General features: G+C 39.7%; 1 protein-coding gene across 1 annotated transcript in view; it reads left to right on the plus strand.

Annotated features, from left to right (window-relative positions):
- Nucleotides 1-4,791: 4,791 nt before the first annotated feature.
- Nucleotides 4,792-20,141, plus strand: part of RXFP1 (relaxin family peptide receptor 1) — a 38,561-nt gene continuing 23,211 nt past the window's right edge. The window contains exons 1-2 of the mRNA XM_020781408.3: nt 4,792-5,054; nt 14,409-14,564. Coding sequence (XP_020637067.3) covers nt 5,006-5,054; nt 14,409-14,564 — 205 coding nt within the window. The 5' untranslated portion in view covers nt 4,792-5,005. The remainder of the gene's footprint in view (nt 5,055-14,408; nt 14,565-20,141) is intronic.

Below are 20,141 nucleotides of genomic sequence, written 5' to 3' on the forward strand. Positions count from 1 at the left end.
AGTGTCTGCAGACATTTTTCAAAGGCTCCAGCTTGGCCTCTGGGTCCATCATATTCCAGCTTCACTTTCTATGCATTCACTTCACAGGTAGATAATACTGCTCTTCAGGCAGCTTCTAAGCACGTTCATATTTCTTCTCTCGTGCCGCGTCTCAGACCTAGAGTCTTCCTCCTTTCTCTTTGCTGCTCGAGACACCAGAATACTCAGAAAGATGCAAGTTGCCTTGGACATCTAAAGCTCAGGAGAGAGAACATCGGTGAGTGTCTGAATGCCTGTCTGTTCCAAAGCTAGTTCCATGTGGGCTCAGTGTTGTGCACAAGCTTGTAGATGTTTAAGTCTATGTGTTAAACTGCTGTCCTCAGAGTATAAAGAGGCTTGAGCCACTTTTTGATGGATATGTAAGAAAGCTCCTGACCAGCTTCAGACTGGCAACTATTAATGTGAACATCTTCTTTTAATCTCAAGTGATATTCCAGAACTGTCTTACTGGCAAAAAATAAACTTATAATTAACAGTGTAGGAATATGTTTTCTTTGGCCACACAGGAAATTCCTACGCTTTCATGTATATATGTTCTATTATTAAATATCGGAACTTCACAAAAATCATTTACAAAAGTCATTTACACTAAGTGCTTTTCTTGTTCCATTTCTTTTACTATATAGGCCAAGCCACTAGAATTGTTTTCATGTAATGTGGGGATTTGTCTTCTGACCTAAGATGTTTGCTTCAAAAGTATAAACTATGCTGTTTTTACACTGACACAATATGTATGACAATGAAAACAATCCATTAAAAATAAAAATATCAACAGTTGCAATGATATTTTGTAACCACATTGATATTTAGCCAAATTATTTTTCCTTGTTTAGGCCCCTTTCTGATAGACTCCTTCCAGCTTCCTCATTATCATTTCAAAATTAAATTATTCAGAAAGAAGCAAACCAGGCTTCATTTTCAGCTTCCTTTTATGGCAGCTTGAAGTTAAAGCTCTGTGGAACTGGATTTTTCAAAGAGGTTTCTTATGTCCCAGCAATGTTCCTTGCATGAAAAGAGGAGTAAGGCTTGGTCTTCTCCTAAACCACTGTGCAGACAAGTTCCACTGCAGTCCAGAATCTAGTCAACAAGCTCATAGGGATGCGCTCACTCCTGCAGCATTATCCAGCTGATCAGGGGCTATAGCAGCAAGTCTAGCTGCTGTCTTGAACTCAGGCACCCCACATTGTGATATTTCATTACATGTTCCATATGTACTGCTGGGAGGGCCATGGCTCAGTGGCAGAGCCTATGGCTGGCATGCAGAAGGCCCTAGGTTAAGAACACGTGCTTCGTATGCAAAGGTCCCTGGCATTTCCAGATAGGGCTAGGAAAGAAATTTCCCTAACTCCCTGTTGACTGAGCTAAATGGACAAACACCAGAACTCGCTATAAAACATAGCTTTCTATATTCTCATGTACTTGTCTAAAATCATGTACATCTGTACTGTATTTGCATCCTACAATCCAGTATTAGCTGACTGCAATAAGTGATTACATTAACTTTAGAACTGAACTCCCAACCTGGGGCTCCACAGACAGAGACCCGAACCACTGCAGTTCAATTGATCTATACCAGAAAAACAAAATACAAGTTTGTCTCTCATTTCCTTCTTAGGAACCTAGTAAGCACATAAAACCTGATGGGAAATATGTAATACCCCCTTGAGTCAACCACTGCATTCCCATAGAATAAGAGAAAATTATTTCTTGCTGAATTGCAAATGTCCTCTGCAATTTTGCTTACTGGTTCAAATGCATTAATCGTCCACATCATATATTCTAGTTCTGACATAAATCAGATTCTGAAGTGAACTCTGCTCCGGTTCATCTTTTAGGATGCTTCAGCTACTTTTCTACATTGGTCCCTGGTAACCATGCTTCTGAGGTTTTGCTGACTCAGCTTGCATACTTTTCTTCTGCTGTCACAGCAAGAAAGACCACAGAAAAAGCAATGTTAACACAAAGATCTATTTATACTATGTTATCAGTGTATACAACCTGGTTCAGGATAACAGCCCAGCTTCTAATCATATAAAAAGGAAGATGTTTGTCTGTGGGTGCTTCCAGATGAGGCATTTGTTGTGCAGTCTTCTTACTCCATTTGTACAAAGTTATGATCTGATGATTGGTGTGGTGTTTGCCCTTGTGGCCCCTGATTGTCTTTCCCTCACAAAGGCTCACGTCGCATTTTCTTCTTGCTGCCACCAGTGGATTGCCTCAATCCACAATATAAATTATGTTTGTCAGAACACTTGTCTTGTGAATAGAAACAGAACTTATTTATTGGAGTGAAGCAGATTGAATAATAACAGAAATTCTTCAGATATACATTATACATAAGCAAATTATCAACAGTTCTCTCAGTACATGCTTCTTCTCTCTTGCTATATCATCACCAACTTCTCTACCTATTTTCCTAACCAGCTTTATCTTTCTCGATATCTGTCCCCTCTCTCTGACTAACCAGCCCTATCTGACTCCTCCTTCTCCCGTCAAGCTGCTGACTCCACCTCTCCAGTCATCTCATAGAATCATGCAAATCAGCTCATGAACATGAATGGCATGAGTGATGTGGGCAATCGTCACAATTGGCTGAGGGAGTTCCAGATGCTTTCATTTCTCCTTTGTCACCCTCCAATGGTTTCCCATTGCTTTTTCCATTTTTCTTTCCTATCACTGAGAGTCCATCGTGGAACTGGATTAGCTGAACAATGCCTTTGAAATACTAGGGGATATTTACCTAGAAGATCCTCAAAAAACCTAGGTACAATCTGATAAATATTTCTGGGCATGACTTTAGATCTAACCATGGAAACAGACATTTCTTTTCTTTATCCCTTTCTTCATTTCACCTGCTCTGCACACCATCCAGTTTGATGAAAAAGTTCTGGAGACACCTCTGGTTCCTTATTTTGTGCCATTTCTAGTGAACATATTGTCCAACTGTGGAGTGTGTAGGAGTCTTTCCAATATGGCTATCTTTCTTTCTTTTTACTAATTTTGTTACCCTTCCTTTATCTCTCACCATTGGTATCAGCACTTTCAAAGACTGAATGCACAGTACTGTTCTGCTGCAGTCAAAATACATTAAAATTCTGATTGAACTCTTTTGTGGCTTGAAGTTCAAATGTGTTTTCAGTGGATCTGCAACAACAACAAAAAGGCAAAGTGCATGTCAACAGTGCTTAGCAGTCAATGGCCATTCACATCACTGGTAGGCATGGTAGCAGAAACAGTAGGTGCAACTCATGCCAAGCATTTCTGAATTTAGCCTTCATTCCTATTTTACAGGACTAATCAAGGTACAGGTGAGACATCGAATAGCTACAGGATGGAACTACTCAGCCAAAGGATGAACATCCAAATATAGATGGATGTGTTACATTTCTGAGCCTTGTTGAAGTTTATGACCTTGCCACCACTGATTCTCCTGCAGCTGGGTACTTCTGAGTTATCTTTTCTGAGTGTCATTGACAGTTCTTTCAGCAAGAGACTCTCAGCCTCAGTTATTCCCACTTATAAAAATTGTGAATATTTTCTAGAACATCTTCTGCATGCTTCATTCCTTAACAATGTTTGATTCCTTAACAAATCAGACTTGTAATGACCCGCATATAGTTATGGTGACCCTAATACAGTTTTCAAGATAAGTGAGGCATTTAAGAAGTAGTTTTGCCAGTTCCACCCCCACATGACTTTCCATGGCCAAATGGGGATTCAAATTCTAGTCTCCCAAGTCCTAGTCCATTACTCTATCCAATATATCATTCTGGGTACCCCTAGACACAGAAAATAGAAAGCATTCAGGTTTCTTCCCTGTTATCCAACTACCTTCCCAAAAGGTGAAAATCTGCCTTCAGGGAGGGGAAAGTAATATGTGATGAAGGCTCCAGCAAATCTTATCAGATCTCAAAAGCAAATAGCACAGTGTCCTGTAAGAGGTCATGCTTTCAAGCCTCCCGACCTTTATAGGCAAAGATGTGCTGAGCATTATTTGCTGCAGTTGAACAGGAATGAAAACGTATTTATTTAGGACATCATCTTGGTTTCAGAACCTTAAACTCCAAAAGTAACTTGGAGAATCCTTTTTTAAAGAAAGAAACTGAATGCAAAAACTCTCTATGTGTTGTAAAATGTCAAAGACCCTTGTGGCATCTTAAAGACTGTCATGTTTCATATGGATTAAACTTTTGTAAAGCTTTCTAGCCTTGAACTTACCACAAGTCAAATGTCTTTGCTGTTTTAAATGTAGCACGCCAACACAGTTATCTCTCTGGAAATATGTGTACACCGTACAAAACCCTACAAAGATCAGTGCTTTCCATGCTATGTGCCCTGCCAATGCCAACCTGCAAAGCATAGGAAAAGATGGTTTTCCAGTTTCATTCCTTTTTTTCCCTCCCTGGTTCAATTTCTTTATCTGATATTCTTGTCATAGGTTTGCTACTTTGTAAATGAAACTTATTTTCATGACAAAGGGAAGTGGGAAACTTCCCTGGATGCTAGGAAAAACACAATGTTGTGAAGAATAAACCCACTTAAATGAGATTGTGCTTCTTTAGTGGTTTCCCAATTTAAAAAAAATTAAAGCACACACAACAACCTATTGTAACTCTATTGATTAAGTGATTGATTATTTTGACCATGACAGCCTTGATCAGTCAAGTTGTGTACATCTCAACTTTAGCCACAGGGATGGGAACCTAGGATAAACAAGGAGAGACTGTTTGTTCTTTGAAACTATCCACCCCCACCTCCTCCCCTCTTTTTTGGAGCTGGTTGGTGTGCGCTTATGCCTCTGTTCACAGTGAGAAAGGGAGAGAAAGAGATTGCAAAGGAGAATGACAGAGAAAACAAGGAGTGGACTGGAAGCTTCCTATACGTAGTGTCTAACCAGGAACAGAAAACTGCTGGGTGAAATCTGAGGGGCAGCACTACTTCTTTGCTTCTCAGATACAAAATAAAGATGCCACCTAGTTCCTTCTTCTACATGTTCTTAGCTATTGAAGCAAACGGTGAGTGTGCTTATTGTCTTCTGTTCCGAAATAAATAAGAATTATGCTCTAGGGACGGATTCGTACTTGCTTTTGCTGTTTTTCTTTAAAAGACTGAATTTTAACTATTCTCTGATAATTTCCTCATATGCCGGGTCAGTGACATTTCAGCTGTATCAAAAATGCAAACACTAGATATGTCCAGCAGTTATTATACCTTAAGATCTTAATATGCAGTATTTTTAAAATAATATTTCGGTGTACTCTTAGCTCAGAATGGCATTCACAGCTCAGATTTTGAAACAGCTTTAGACTAACTGTGGAGCAGCATTCAGATATCAATGCTGCTCTTGACTCACTAAATACACTTCTAGTGGTGTGGTTTATAATCAATTTGAATTTTTTATTTATTTTTTAAAAACAACTTATTGGTTTTTCAGTATTCATCTTTGGTTTTGCAGCAGAGTGTATACCCATTTGACTGCTGCTCTCATCAAAGAAAAGCTCTGGGGTGAACACATACCTCATCAGGATAATATTGTCTCCTGTTCTTTGGTATATCAAATAATTAGTAAGTGGTCTGGCCGATGTTTGACATAAAGTAATAGTTGCATTTCTTACTAACAAATTTTATGTTGTTTATTTTGCTAAATTTAGAACTTTATGGCTTTACCAGTACAAAAACAAGTTAGAAGGAAAAAAACAGAATAATTACAACGGGGATATAAATCCCCTCTCAGTTAGTCCTCCCACATGAGGATGATTTGAATGGGTCCATTTGAATCATTGAAACGTATGGAGGAGTTGACTCCCCATAGATTCAGTGGGCCTGCTCTAGTACAATTTACCGCACTAAGCAACAGGATTTTTCTCATTGGGTTCAGAAGCTGCCCCAGCTAGCTGTTGATAGACATCTTGCTACACCCATGCCTCATACAATGTCCATATCCAGATGTAGCTTTCAGGTTGAAGAAGTTGCTCACTCATAATCTATTCTAGACAATCAAGCAAAAATGGGACAAATAGGATTCCAATGGGCCAATATTTTTTTAGAAGGCTACAGAAATTCATTAGCTGTTCTAAAGGACAGAAATGTTGTAGCTGTTATTTATTCTTCCATTATTGGCAGAAGTTGAACCGTTCATTGGTCCAAGTCATGAGATGAGGCGATTCTTCAGGTATCCTAAAAAGAGTTGCAGATTAAGGTTCATGATGTAAAATCCTTGATTGGATTGGAATATCAAAGCCTTCATGAAGACACTATGGCCACAGAGGCTGAAATTTTGCACCATATTTGCAGCTCATTTTCACTAAGGCTTTTATTTTGCTTTCTAACAAATGACATCAGCCCTCTTTTCAGTCTTTGGCCAGTAGGAATTTAGAGCACAAGTGTGCTCCTCCCTCATCAGGGTCTCCGTTTAGGGGAGCACTTATGTGATTGCCTTCTGCTCTGAATGGGATACTGGCTGTAATGTCTTGCTGTTGAATTACCAAGTTCTTGAAAATGAGGTCCTTTATTTGCCCCAGTGAGCGAAGGCATAACCAGAGATGATCTGAGGCCATCCACAGGTGCAATTAATTTGAATGTTTATTTGAATCACAGGAAACTGGAAATAAGAGCCACAAAATGAAGGTGCAATATAAAAGAAATCAAAGGAAAACCAATGAATTTTTAAAACAATAGTGAAATGAAAGTGCAGAGCAAAACAACCTGTATTAAAATATCACATGAAATTATAGTTATGCAAAATCAACCACAGTTAGTCTTTTAGGGACTATTTTCAAATAAATGATTAAGTGTTAGGAGCTAATTTTCAGTTATATGTACATAATATTATATAATAAAGTAAATGCAGCTAAATATATGTCAATATTTGTATGTATGGGAACATAGTCTAGTTGTCATTAGTGAACAAAAGGACATGACTTTGATGTTTGTCCCCTCCCACACCTGCTCATTTTGGGCTGCAGCTTTGAAGGTGCATAACTTTGTGTTCTAAGTACAGAATCATACAGTTTAATTAATTTGGTTGCCCTGGACTCTTATTATTCAAGTCAGCATGCTATTGATATCTCTGTACCATTTTTGAAGTTATCCATTCACTTACTATTTGTATGTCATAGATCAAGACTATGTCACGTCATTATTCCAACATTCTGCAAGTGTCTTGCACGTAGTATGAATGATGTTGAGCTCAGTTTCAAGAGACAATCTTTGCTAACTCTCAGGAAACCCCACACACACACTTTTTTTTATCATAAAAGGCAAGGGGATGTCGTTTGGAAAAACATGCAGGTAACAGGGTACCTTGGGTCCTTTTATGAAGAAAGGCAGGGTAATAATATTTTAAATAGATAATAATGAAATAATAATCCATCTGAAGATCAAGGGTTTGGAAATTGGAATATAGCTTGCTAGTCTGTGTTGTGCTCACTCACACTTTTGCTTCATCATTACGTTAAGTCCAAAACAGCCTTTCAGAATATTTTGACACAGGTGATTGTAGCCACTTCCCATCTGCTCCTGGTGCTGCCCTCCTTCAGCAACCATATTACAGTTCAGGTGATTATTTTCTGGGATCCTCTAGCATTGGATACTTCTGCATGAGGGAAGTTGCAGCTGTGTGTTGTTTAAGTATAATTAGCCTTTTTTTAAAAAAAAAAATCTTGACAATTGCTTTGAGTTTGGGTGAAAAGTCGTTAGTGATGAAAAATGGGATCATATTCTGGGATTTCACCTGCTTGGTGTCTCTTTGTGAACAGTAGTGAGCACAAAAGGGTATCCTGTAGACCATCACGACTGCTAACATGAGTATCGTCAACTTTCAGGCCATCTTTTGCTATATGAAGTTTGGCATCCTTTTTCCTACTGGCAATGCAGGCACAATATTGTCCAGAAATAGCTGGCCATTTCCTGTCGTTTTGAATCATGGAGCAAGCACAATATCTCACATTCATAAAACTGAGGGGTTTAGGGTTGTAGTTGTTTTGCATAATTGGACAGCATATCATTAGTGGTTTAAAAGAGCTGAAATGACTTTGACGGTGTCAACATCTGCAGATACCAAAGCTGCAGCACAGTCCTATCCAGAGACTTTATTAATCTTGCCCAACTCATCTGTATGTAAGAGAAGGACAATTTGTTGTATTTAATGGGTTGACATTTAGGTCAACAGATTCTCCCCTCCTCTTTAGAGAATCATTGAGCAAAGCTGATTTGAGATGAAAATTAAGAAAGGTGAATCAATGTGCCCATGGTTTGAGTGAGTTTTAGGGATGGTCTTAGATCTAAATTTCCTTTCTTTTGATTTATAATTTCAACCTTAACATTTTCCTTTCAAGTAAAGTCCCCCACACAGACCTCTTTTGGAAAGTTTACTGATGCAAGCAGTAATATTCTATTGATGTTTTTCAACTTTATTTTTCCAAAGTTACTACTTAAGAACATCTTTAGAAGAATTTTGACAAAACTTTTCAAGTCTGATGCCATTCTCTTATCAGGCAAAGGTTTTTTTTAATTAATTAAGAAAAACAAAAAGCAGTGTAATGAGTAATATAATGAGACATATGTTTTAATAATTAATGGCAAAGAATTAGCTTTGAAATATTACGGTGATTAATAAGAATGACTTGCTGTTCTAAAAATAATTTTGCTAACTCTGGGAATTAAAAGCATGACAATTGTCACTTAAATACAGAAGAATCCTAGAGAGGAAGATAGAATTCTTATAGACCAGCATGAATAAAGTGCAGCTGTCCAGATATTGTTAGAGTACAGCTGTCATCACACTTAGCCAATAGTGAAGAATGATGGGGTTTACAGTCCAACAGCCGAAGGGCTACACTTTGCAGTGATCTACAGCAGTGGGGGCAATCTCCTGTCCCCAGCTATCAAGTATATGTTGGTGATATACCATGTACCAAGGATAGCACAGCTGAGTGAGACTAAATTGCTTTTGGTGGTAGAAACCAGAACAGTCTTCTCATCCACAGTTAAATAATGGGTGAGGGCAATGGTATAGTAGAGCCAGGATTTGCAGGGTTGAGGCTCCAGGACTTCTTGATTAGCAAAGTCTATGAATTGATCAGCCACCTCCCTCAGGCTTCCCTGTTCCTTCTGAGTTTACCTGCAGTTCTCATAACAACTGGAGAAAAATGGACCTACATTCAGAAAGAGTATATGCCTGAAGGCTATCCATGTTATAATGTAAAATATTGGAGAGTGATTTGCTCTTGGTTGGACTATTAAGAGCCATCAGCTTTACAAAAGACCAGCTGTTCCTTAGTTCAAATGGATCAATCTGGCTGCCACCATTTTGGGGCTCTTCTTTGAGGGGAGCTAACTTTGGGGATTATGATGAGCCCCCCCTTCCAAAATTACCACCACTCCTCTGGGTGAGAAGCTTTTATTTAGATTTACCTGGCATTCAGCAATAGCAGACCTAAGGGCATGCTGGAGAGCTAGCCAGGAACCACATGATTGGGGAAAGAACAAAAAGAGAAAACAAATATCAAGTGCTAAGTAGATTTTTATAGCATACTTCAACTGCACTATTAGGGAAGTGGTCTTTTAAAAGGTCAGCACATCATTATATGGAAGAGTGACTGATGGCCTGTTTTAATGCACTTACAGATCTGCGAATTCCTCCTGATGTATTTGCCAAGTCTTATTCAAGAAGCAGGAGACAGGGTTAGTCACTCTCTTTAGAGGTTAGACTGCTATGACTTTAAGCACATACACTGAATGGTGAGAGAAATGAGAAATCTGGTTACCCAGTAATGCAGTATGAAGATAAGATTGTCTTCGGCAGAATTGATTTTAGAAAATATCGAGAAAAACAGGAAAAATACTAGAACAAGATAAAGAAATAAGAGGAAAGTCAACTGTAGGACTAGCTTGTACATGCACAAATGTAGATAAGATGGCAGTTGTTCCAGTCACTGGCAGGAGAAGCAGATGGTCAAGGAAGAACAACATTCTGTAAGCTTTCTGCAGCTGCAGGAAGGGTTTTCATATTTTTTAAATCTAATACCATATAAATTTGCAAGAACATTGTTTGCTCACTTCTGATGCAATATCTCTGCTTCTCTTCACTTCCCTCTATTTTGCTCTGTTTGGGCAGTACACTTCCAAACATTTATTCCAATATATTTTATGGATAAACAAATTTCCTTACACTCCACTCTAAATTACACACCACCAATTGAGCTTACACTGCCAAGAAGGTGTCATTTACAAAGTAGCATTGCTGAGTGACAATTTCTTGAAAACAAGAGATGTAAGGGACAGATACTGTAGCTTCTAACTCTGTACATGTTTGCTCTCAGTTATGTTTATGGTTTCTAAAAACACTCCTCGTTACTTTTCATTCCATTTTCATTTCACAAGTATCTTAAGTTGGCTGGGTTTTTTAAAATGTAGATTTTGAAGTCTGTGCCCATATATAGAATGCAGATCTAAAAATACTCATGCTAGCATAGTCCCATTCTTTCACCATTAAACTACACAACACAGATAGAATATCATATCATTAGAAGCAAAGTTCCTTTAAGAACTCCCTTTGTTCATCTTGGCATGAGGTTTCCTTACCTCTGCACTTTGCTTTTGCTTTGACCTTGATTAGTGCTTGAGGATTAAACATAAATTTCATTGGCAAATGTGATAGACCAGGCATGGCAGATTTGAAGGAATCTGGCTCTAGAAGGGCAATGTTTCATCACCTTTTAATTGCAAAGCTAGTGTCACATATTGTTTGATCTCCAGGTACACATGAAGCTCTAAATCCCAGTGTTCACATTGTTCTGTCCTGTGCTACCATTAGAAATGTCCAGTGTGTACAACTGTACAATAAAGTAAAAACATACACACAGGCTTAGATGCATAATACTAATTATTATATGCTGACAAGTTGATTCTGAACATGAGCACTATGACGTCATACGTGGCCCAAGGAAACAGCTCCATTCCCTGTCCAGCCTAAATGATGGGTCCTACAGGCATACGTATAACATCCTATCCTCAACAATGCTAAATGTTTTTCAAGTGCCAAATTGAGTTTCAGAGATGTTCTCGGGGCCTCCTTCTAGGGGTGAGACAGGGTAAAGGATGACGCCAAAAATAACAACGTATTTTATCTTCAAGCTCTTCCAGGAAATAATGAAAACCCTAGGAGAGCCACTTCAATATTTTCAGAGGAGAAAATGTGCACAAAATCTGGGAAACCACCAAACAAGGCAATCACAAGGAAGGGTCTTGACAGCTCCTGGGAGGGCTGGCCAGGAAATGCAAGATCAGTCTCCATTCCCAGGTTTCAGTTTTTCTACCCTTGCTCAAGGTAAAACCTGCTCAAAGTGTGACCCAGAAAACAAAACGCTGCTAAATGGTTGTAATTGATGACCCAGGAATGGTTATACACCTTGGTTGCAGTGGCAGTTGATGACTCCAGTTTCGAAGGATTGTTGATCCACTCTTGGATTTGGGCTGCACTATTTTGAGCAGCTTAGATAACTCTTGCAAAGTCCAGAACTAAAACCCAGAGTGTATTCCCAGTAATTCCGAAATTCAATTCACCAGCTGCCGCTGCCTGGTTTGTTTGGATGAGCAGGAAAAAGAACCTTGTCAAGCACTTGACAGGCTTCTTTACTGGTGGCAGTTCTCATGATAAGGGGGTCATAAAATCTGCACGCCTACTTTAGGGATAGGTTGCTTCTGCTTCATCACCACCCCTCTCTAATTGACCAGCAAGCAAGAGACCTCATTGCTGCCTTGAAATTTTGAACCTTAATAATAATAATAATAATAATAATAATAATAATAATAATAATAATAATAATAATAATAATAATAATAATAATAATAATAATAATAATAATAATAATACAGCAATTGTGTGCCATCAAGTCAATTCTGACTTAAGGCAATCCTTCCCAGGATTTTCTAGGTAGAGAGTACTTAGAAGTGATTTACAATTCACTTTATCTGGGGGCATCCCGGGACTGCACAGCTTACCTAAAGCCATACAGGCTGGCTCTTCCCCCAGGAGGCACAGTGGGTAACTGAACTCCCAGCCTCTGCCTAACTTACTGAACTATCCAGCCAATTGTCTGAACCCTAGAAGTGTATTTAGTTCTGTACCTTCTTACAGTTGCAAGTAACTGGTTACTGGTAATTCATTCCGGATTCCTTTTGTTGTTGTTAAGGGCTGTCAAGTCAGAATTGACTTATGGTGGCCCTAATAGGATTTTCAAGGTAAGTGAGGTATTGAAGGAGTGGTTTTACCAGTCTCCTCCGATCTTCATGAGTTTTCATGGCAGATCTGGAGAATAACTCAAGTCTCCTAGTCCATTACTCTATCCACTACACCAGTGGTCCCCAACCTTGGGCCTCCAGATGTTCTTGGACTGCAACTCCCAGAAGCCTTCACCACCACCTCTGCTGGCCAGGATTTCAGGGAGTTGAAGTCCAAGAACATCTGGAGGCCCAAGGTTGGGGACCCCTGCACTATACCATACTGGGTAACCCTTATTCCTATTAGCCAAATTATATTATGATTGTTTATACTATGATTGTAGCTTAATGAGGGATAACCTAACTCCTTTTGTCACATATGTAAGTGTAAAGTTTTTGTTATTTTTACAATTATAAGTATGTGGCCTCACTAAATGTGGGCAGGGGAATAGAACTTCTTCCAAGTATCAGCTCATGTTCCTTCTTGTGCTCTGTTGTGGAAGTTGAAGGCGACAATGAGGTGGACAGAAGGATAGCATATTTTCTATAGACCAGAAGTTTCCAACATCCAGATTTTGGAACAAGTAACTAAAAGTATTTATTTTATTTGCTTTTGAGAAATAGGAAAATAGTTAAGAAAACCTAGTGCACTAAAGGCATGGATAGCTACAACATTGGGGTCTTAGAAATACAATGGTAACTCCTTACTTTTTAATAATAAAGTTCTAAGCACAGGTACTGTGCTTGTGTGTGTATCTATATCTGTATGTATATACACATGTTATCTTTGTAACTCAGTTTTTCTTATTCCAAACCATGGAAGTCTAGCAGTGCAGCCAAGTGGGTGACTAACAGCCCAATCTTAAAGACATGGTACTTAGAAGAACAGGCAGTTTTTATACAAATGTTTCTTGGAATGTAATCCTAACTAGCAAAGCTGGCTGAAAGCTGGTTGAGGTAACACTAAGGGGACAACGATATTGGCAAATAATGCAACTCTGGGGTTGGGAAGGCCAGGTTTCCATTCTTTTCCATTGAGTATATGACATAGAAGTCAATGCAAATCAGACCAGAGTTTCCCCACATTTTTTCCTCCTCTGTTAGAGCTTCTGTTGTTTTTGCAGTGAATATATTCACATCAGTTCAGATGGTGTGATTCCTTGAACAAATGTGGAAATGTTTGTACCTGTACTATTTGAAGCCATTCTACCCAGCTACATCAGCTGTGAGAGAGTCAGGGCAGTGGGGAAACTGGCTACCATTTTAATCCTTTCTTCCTCAAACCTGGTGCCTGGGTTTGCTTGTTTTCTCTTCCCTTATCTTCCTCTTTTGTTCCTTTGTGTTTGTGTTTTTAAGGCTTAGTGCCATTGTGCTGGGGCACTTAGGTGACCAAATAAAAGAAAGAGCAAGGAATCAGCAGAGAGAGAGAGAGAGAGAGGAGGATATTATCAGTCAACCTGGTTTACAGCTTCTTAAGGTACTTCTGCTGTAACCATGCCTCCTGCAAATTAGGACAACTACAGCAGAGCTACCTAAACAAGCTGCAAACAAGGCTGGCTGCCAATTTCCCCTCCTCTTTTTGTTGTTGCTGTTTTTGTGCCAACAGATCTTAGTCAGCAGAGCCATTATGCTGGCAAATTGCTCTGTTGGCAGATCTTGGACATTAAAAAGGAGAAAAAAGTTCTGGCAGCTGAAGGGACTTGTGCTGAATCCTAACCTCCTGCAGCCTACAAGATTCAGTTGGTATTGCACTGCTCAGCCGCAGTCTGAGAATCACTGCCAAGTGATTGGGAACTTAGTAATCTGATATGGGAACTTACCAATCGACCATGGGTTCCCTGCTGTTCTTGGAAGAAAAATCCCAAGAGCCTTTACCACTAGCTATTCTGCCCAGGATTTCTGGGGGTTGTAGTGCGAAAATTTACACTACATCAGTGGTTCTCGACCTTGGGTCCACAGGTGTTCTTGGACTAAAACTCCTGGGGAACCAAGGCTGGGAAACACTGATGCAGTGTACAGTACATTTTTTTTAGAAGTGGAATTTGATGGTCTGTTTAATCAGTTTAGCAATTGATCAACAAATAACTAAATGTTGAAAACCTTGTGTTAAATAAACCCAGCCTCTTCGTGGTTTTTATTTGAAATAGCTATTCATGCTGCTTCAAGAACACCTGATTCTGGATTTGGTGTCACGTGTCCTCTGGGCTATTTCCCTTGCGGGAATATCACGAAGTGTTTACCTCAGCTCCTCCACTGCAATGGGATAGATGACTGTGGAAATCAAGCTGATGAAGATAACTGTGGTAAGTTAAATACATCTCAAGATGGTCAGTTCACCAAGTCAATAGTGGAATATTACTTAGTACAGTATTGTGCAAAGCCTCTGATTTAGAAAATGGTGCAGTCACCACATCTGGTTCTCTGCTGCCCCAGACAATCAGATTTGAACTGATGGATTCAAATTACATGAGAGGAGATTTTGGCTAATCATTAGGAAGATCTTCCTGAGAGTAAAATGTGCCTTGGAAAATGATGGCCTCTTCTCCATTGGAGGTTTTCAAACAGAGGTTGGATGGCCTTCTTTTAGGGAACCTTTACCTGTGGATTTGCTGCAGTAACACAGGTTGGACTAGATGACCCTTAGCATCCCTTCTGACTGTACCATTCTAAGATTTTAAAAAGTGGGCATCAATTTGCATTAAAAATGACATTGACAAGACAATCCTATATATGTCAACTCAGAAGCAAATCCCATTAAATTATATAGGGATTACTTCCAAAAGACTACAGGGTCATTACTTACTTAGTATTGACCTCTCTGGGCTTGTTCCTGAAAGTCATTTTGTGTCTATAATCATAACAGAGAAACTTCTGTCTCATAGTTGGCTGCGGTTTGGATTTCATGTTGAACTCTGAGCCTTACCCACAATACGGTAATTTCTAATACTCCACTGCAATGATCTTATGGCTGTTTGAATTATTTGGAAGGCTGCTTAAGGAAGGTGATCTGAAACTATCAATGCTTCGGTTTAAAAAAAATTTTTGCTGAGGTTTCAGAGTCTCCATTATTTCTGTAGTGTACAGAAAGTATTGAAACTATGCATTATGAATGGCACAAGGTTATAAAAAATTATAGCCTCATTTTTCTGACACATGCTTATTGATGTGACTGGAATGGCAAATTATGAACATAGGCAGTTTTTTTTTTCTAGAAGAGAAAATGAACATGAACACTGCCTTTTCCAGTCAATTATTTCAAATTATTTAACAACACAGAGGGCCCAGTAATTTTTATACATTTTTCCTTATTCAGAACACCTTAAATATTTAAGACCAAGTAATTGCCTTATAACACACAGGGCTCATAACTACAGTGGGAGGTGGGGACAGCAGACCCCAAAATGACAGGATAAGATGACCTTTATCTTGGATCTTAGCTACTACTGCTTCTCAGTGTAACAACTACTGTACTTTTACAAAGTCTCATGACAATTCAGACTTTTGTCTTCAGGTCAAATATTCAGAGCTTGGAAAAGGTACGTTTGGAACTAGTGGTCTAGAATCTAGTGGCCACCCTGGCTGGCATTCTGGAAGTTGTTGTTCAAAAAGTAAATTCTGAAGACTACAATGCCATGTCAGTGTAGTCTACTTGAGCTACGGGTACTTGAAGCATTCCCCACACCATAACTGATGAGCTGATGTCATCAATTTCAGGAGGATGATACTATCAAGGTTGGATCTTTCCTGAAATTAAATTTCAGTGGTCAAGAACTAGTCTTAGAACCTCAATTTTTACTGGAAAATCCATTTCCTGAATATTTATTTCAGAGTATCTAACAAAAAAATGCAGCACAATAGACCTGGACAAAATATTGTCATCAATAATCTTTAAATAAATAACACATTTTATTTAAAACTTGGCATTACAAACATGGCTGCCAAGCCAATGTTTAAAAACACCTGTATTTGAGAAGGGAGAAGGAAAGCAATGTAACTGCAATGTCATTTGTATCTGCCAAAGGAAAAAGACTCTTACGGAACTGAGCATTTCAACGTGAATAAAGGTGCAAACCTAAGCTCCTTGGAAGAGCTCTCTAGGGTCCAAGGGATCTATCATTTCTCCTCCTTTACAGAGCCTTTGGAAAAATGCCTCACACTTATAATTCTCTTCTATCAGACTGCAGAAAAAGGCCACACATGGAACTTTTCTGGGTGAAACTAGGCATTGAGTAGAATGTTTATTCTGAGCGATTAAACCATTTCCTTTCTACAATGTAGAGAGGAATACTTAAACAATCAGAATTGCATATTAAGCCCCTGCTTACCTTCCTATGGCCAATTAATGGAGGGGGAAGCACACAGAATGCAAGAAACCTAATTGAAGAAGAGCACCAACCTTCTTATGTTTATGTTGCTTCAGATGATCCACTTTCTGAGATCTCTAGCTTATTTACAACCCCACAGTGGGACTGTGCTATTAATATGCTCTATAAAGAGATACTAAATTTACCATGTCTAGAACTTTAGAGGCGCAATCCCTTTCATTCCCAATGTGTTTTTTGTTTGGGGTCACACCATAGCCATGGTTGATGGTTCCCATGTTGCTATTGTGAATTGACCACCTCCAGAGAGGCCAAGGGATTCTCCCCAGTGTGAACAGAAGCTTTGGAAACTGATATCTGGTCCAAAACAGTCTGTACTGTTCATGAAAGGTCTTGATGTTTAGGCACATGGCTGCCATTCTGTTTTTATTAATGGCAATTCAGCAACATTGCTTCTTGGCTAGGATCCAGCTGTTTTTGGCACAGTGCATTCTCTTGCCTTTGATTTATCATGTCAGAGCAGAAGAAGAAAGAAGAAGAAAGGGTAAAATACAAATTGCTGTCTCAGGGCAATGTGCCCAGACTTTCAACTGAGGATAAAGTTTGGTGCCTGTCTGATAAAAAGCAAAAACTCAGCTTAGTAATTTTACCTGTTGATACAGCTGCAGCAAAGCCATAAGGTTGCAGTCACCCAACACAATAAGCCAGAGACTTGCTGGAATTCTGTCTTATTGGTTTAGACAAGCAGCAACTGGTGCCTGGTGCCCAATCACTTTCACTTGCAGAAGGATGGGCTAAACTATCCACAGAGCATCACTAGGGTGATCTAAAGCAGCGGTCCCCAACCTTTTTTCGAGCCGCGGACTGGCTGGGGAAGGTGGGGCACACACCCCCATGCTTCTGCGCATGCACGAACAAGCACGTGCAGGGGGTGGGGCGGGAGGTCTGCCTCGGCAGCCCGGTCCAGCTGAGGCCACGGACCAGCACCAGGCCACAGACTGAGGGTTGGGGACCTCTGATTTAAAGGTCATTCTTCAGGGACACTGTGGTGATAACCTGAAGATCTGTCCCGCAGTCATGTTGTGTGTTTCTTATCCTTGGCTCTATCTCCCTTTTAACAAGCAGTCAGATCTGCACTATTTGGTAAGGCCCCTGCTTTCAAAATTGCTTAGCATCTGTTTTTAGTCTGTTTTTTTAAAACGCTCATTTCCACTTGCCTTATGGGTGAGCCAACGCTGCCTGAGGTTGCAACTACATGGTCAGATACCACAAGATTTGCTCCACTTATAAAATGTGTGAATTTGAAGTATTTTTTTTACTGACCATATGACACAAAGACTGCTTCGAATAGGTCCAGCCCTTTTTGCTCCCAATGTGGTTTGTTTTCTTGGTAGTTGGGGGGCAGGGCTTCTACTTTTTCAAGATGGAACAATTTGAATAGGCTTTTCCCCATGTAGTTCATTGCTGTATGTTTTTGTAAAGATGAGGGGGGCATTTCTGCTGGTGGTGTTTCAGTGACATAGGCAGTTGGGCCATGATGTTCAGGACTGGAGGAACGCACGCACGCACGCACGCACGCACGCACGCACGCACGCACACACACACACACACACACACACACACACACACACACACATTCTTTTCTCTTCCCTGGTCATGCTCTGAATTTTTAAATTTTTTGTTAATTTTATATATATAGGATATTAGTGCTAGATCTCCCTATCACTTCATCGCTGGGTCATCATCATTATTATTTTCCATCTCAGTTCTTTGGCAGATTGGCAGAGGTGGAACCAGAGGAAGGAAGGAAAAAAGGCGGGACAGTGGGCTGAAATGCAAATCACATTGCATCCAGTATGAAAAGTGAAATCCCAAATCAATCCACAGCCCCTGTGTGTGCACTGACTACAATATCAAACGTAATACTGTACAGGCTGTGAATCAAATCAACTTTCCAGTGTAGTCCCTCCCTGAGTTATGACTCATCATCTGAAATCAGAAGCCCAGCATGCTTGTTATTCACTTTGAAAATGCTTTCTGATCTTAACAGTGAACAAAATCATGTTTACATAAAATTACACAGCGTAAGCCAGATGACATCATCATTTAGGACGGGTAGTATTTAATTTAAGCTATTTGAAAGCTTCCTATCCCCCTATTTCAGGTTCACAACTTCTCTGGGGCTCCCTTTTGCCCTGGGGAAGCCTTTAGGAACCTTTGGGCCTTAAACAATAAATAATTGCCACCAGATCACTACAGTAGCAGTTGGAACCACCGGTAGTGATCCATCTCATTTGCACTACATAACACTATACTAACAGGATTCTGGCGAGTGTGTTCTCAAATTGCAAATCCACACATCAAATGTAAATAGACCCACTTGTATGTCATGTACGTATGTCATACATGGCTTAGGGTTGCCCTTCAAATGCAGTTATTTGCACAGGATATCTACAGCAGGTGCTTCTGATTAAAATGCTGCTGTTCTGATCAGTGGCATGCCTAAGAACTGGCTGCCAAAACATGGGGGGGGGAAGTAAATGTATAGGAGCAATGGTGGTTTTCTTGTCTCATTTGTCCACAATAGGAAGTGGTGCTTAAGGAGACTATAATTCAGCCTATGAGACTGTGGGGTGGGGCTGAGGAGGTAGAGGGAAGAGATGCTGTACCACTAATAAAAGATGTTCTGGATCAAAAAGTTGAGCTGGAGTTCATGGAGTTAATGTTGGGAGACCCTGACACCACTGGTGCTGCAGGAGGGGGGGTGCTGGTGGGGTGCACAGCATTCCATTTGTTTCAGTCATGCCTATGGAAGACATTCTCAGGGGCCTGAGCCATAAATCTGCCCTGATGACAAATGACCTGCAGTTAGGGCCTTGGTGGGGCACTTGGCCCACCATCTGCGCAACTCCCACCCCTGATGTAGAAGAAGAAATCCTTTATCTCCTGATAATGTCACTGAATGCTTTGCAATAGCCAAGGAATTTGATGTTGATGTATGTTTTGTGTGTGACCGGATGACTAATTTGAATATGTTTTTTGAAAAGCAGAGGAGAAAAAAAATGCAATGTATTAAATGGAGCCCAAATATGATAAACACAAAAGTAGTTTATCGTGTATTGCATTCATCAACATGGGTTCTCTCCTTATTATAACATTTATACTTTTTTGAACAACAGCTCCCAGAATCCCTGGATGGGAAATTCTGGTAGTGCAAAGAAGTAATTTTTCCAAGTTCTGCCTCTTTGTCAGGCAAATGCCTCTTTATTCATCCTTGGAAGATTTTATCCCTCTTTAGCATCCATAAAAGAAAGAGTGGCTCTGGTCCAGAAAACCAGATTTTTCTTATTCCCTAGTCCCTGTGAATACCCAGAAATGCAACACAGCTGTGTTCTTGAAGTAGTTTTCACACCAACATCTTTTTCTCTCTTTGTCCTGCCATTTGGATCGTGTGTCTTTTTTAAAAGACTCTGAACTTAGCAGGCAGAAAAACTGTTGGGTTTTGAGTATATACAATGATATCTACTTAAGTGACTTAGCAAATACAAAGCAATGACC

The sequence above is a fragment of the Pogona vitticeps genome, chromosome 5 (assembly GCF_051106095.1).
Source record: "Pogona vitticeps strain Pit_001003342236 chromosome 5, PviZW2.1, whole genome shotgun sequence".
Classification (NCBI taxonomy): domain Eukaryota; kingdom Metazoa; phylum Chordata; class Lepidosauria; order Squamata; family Agamidae; genus Pogona; species Pogona vitticeps.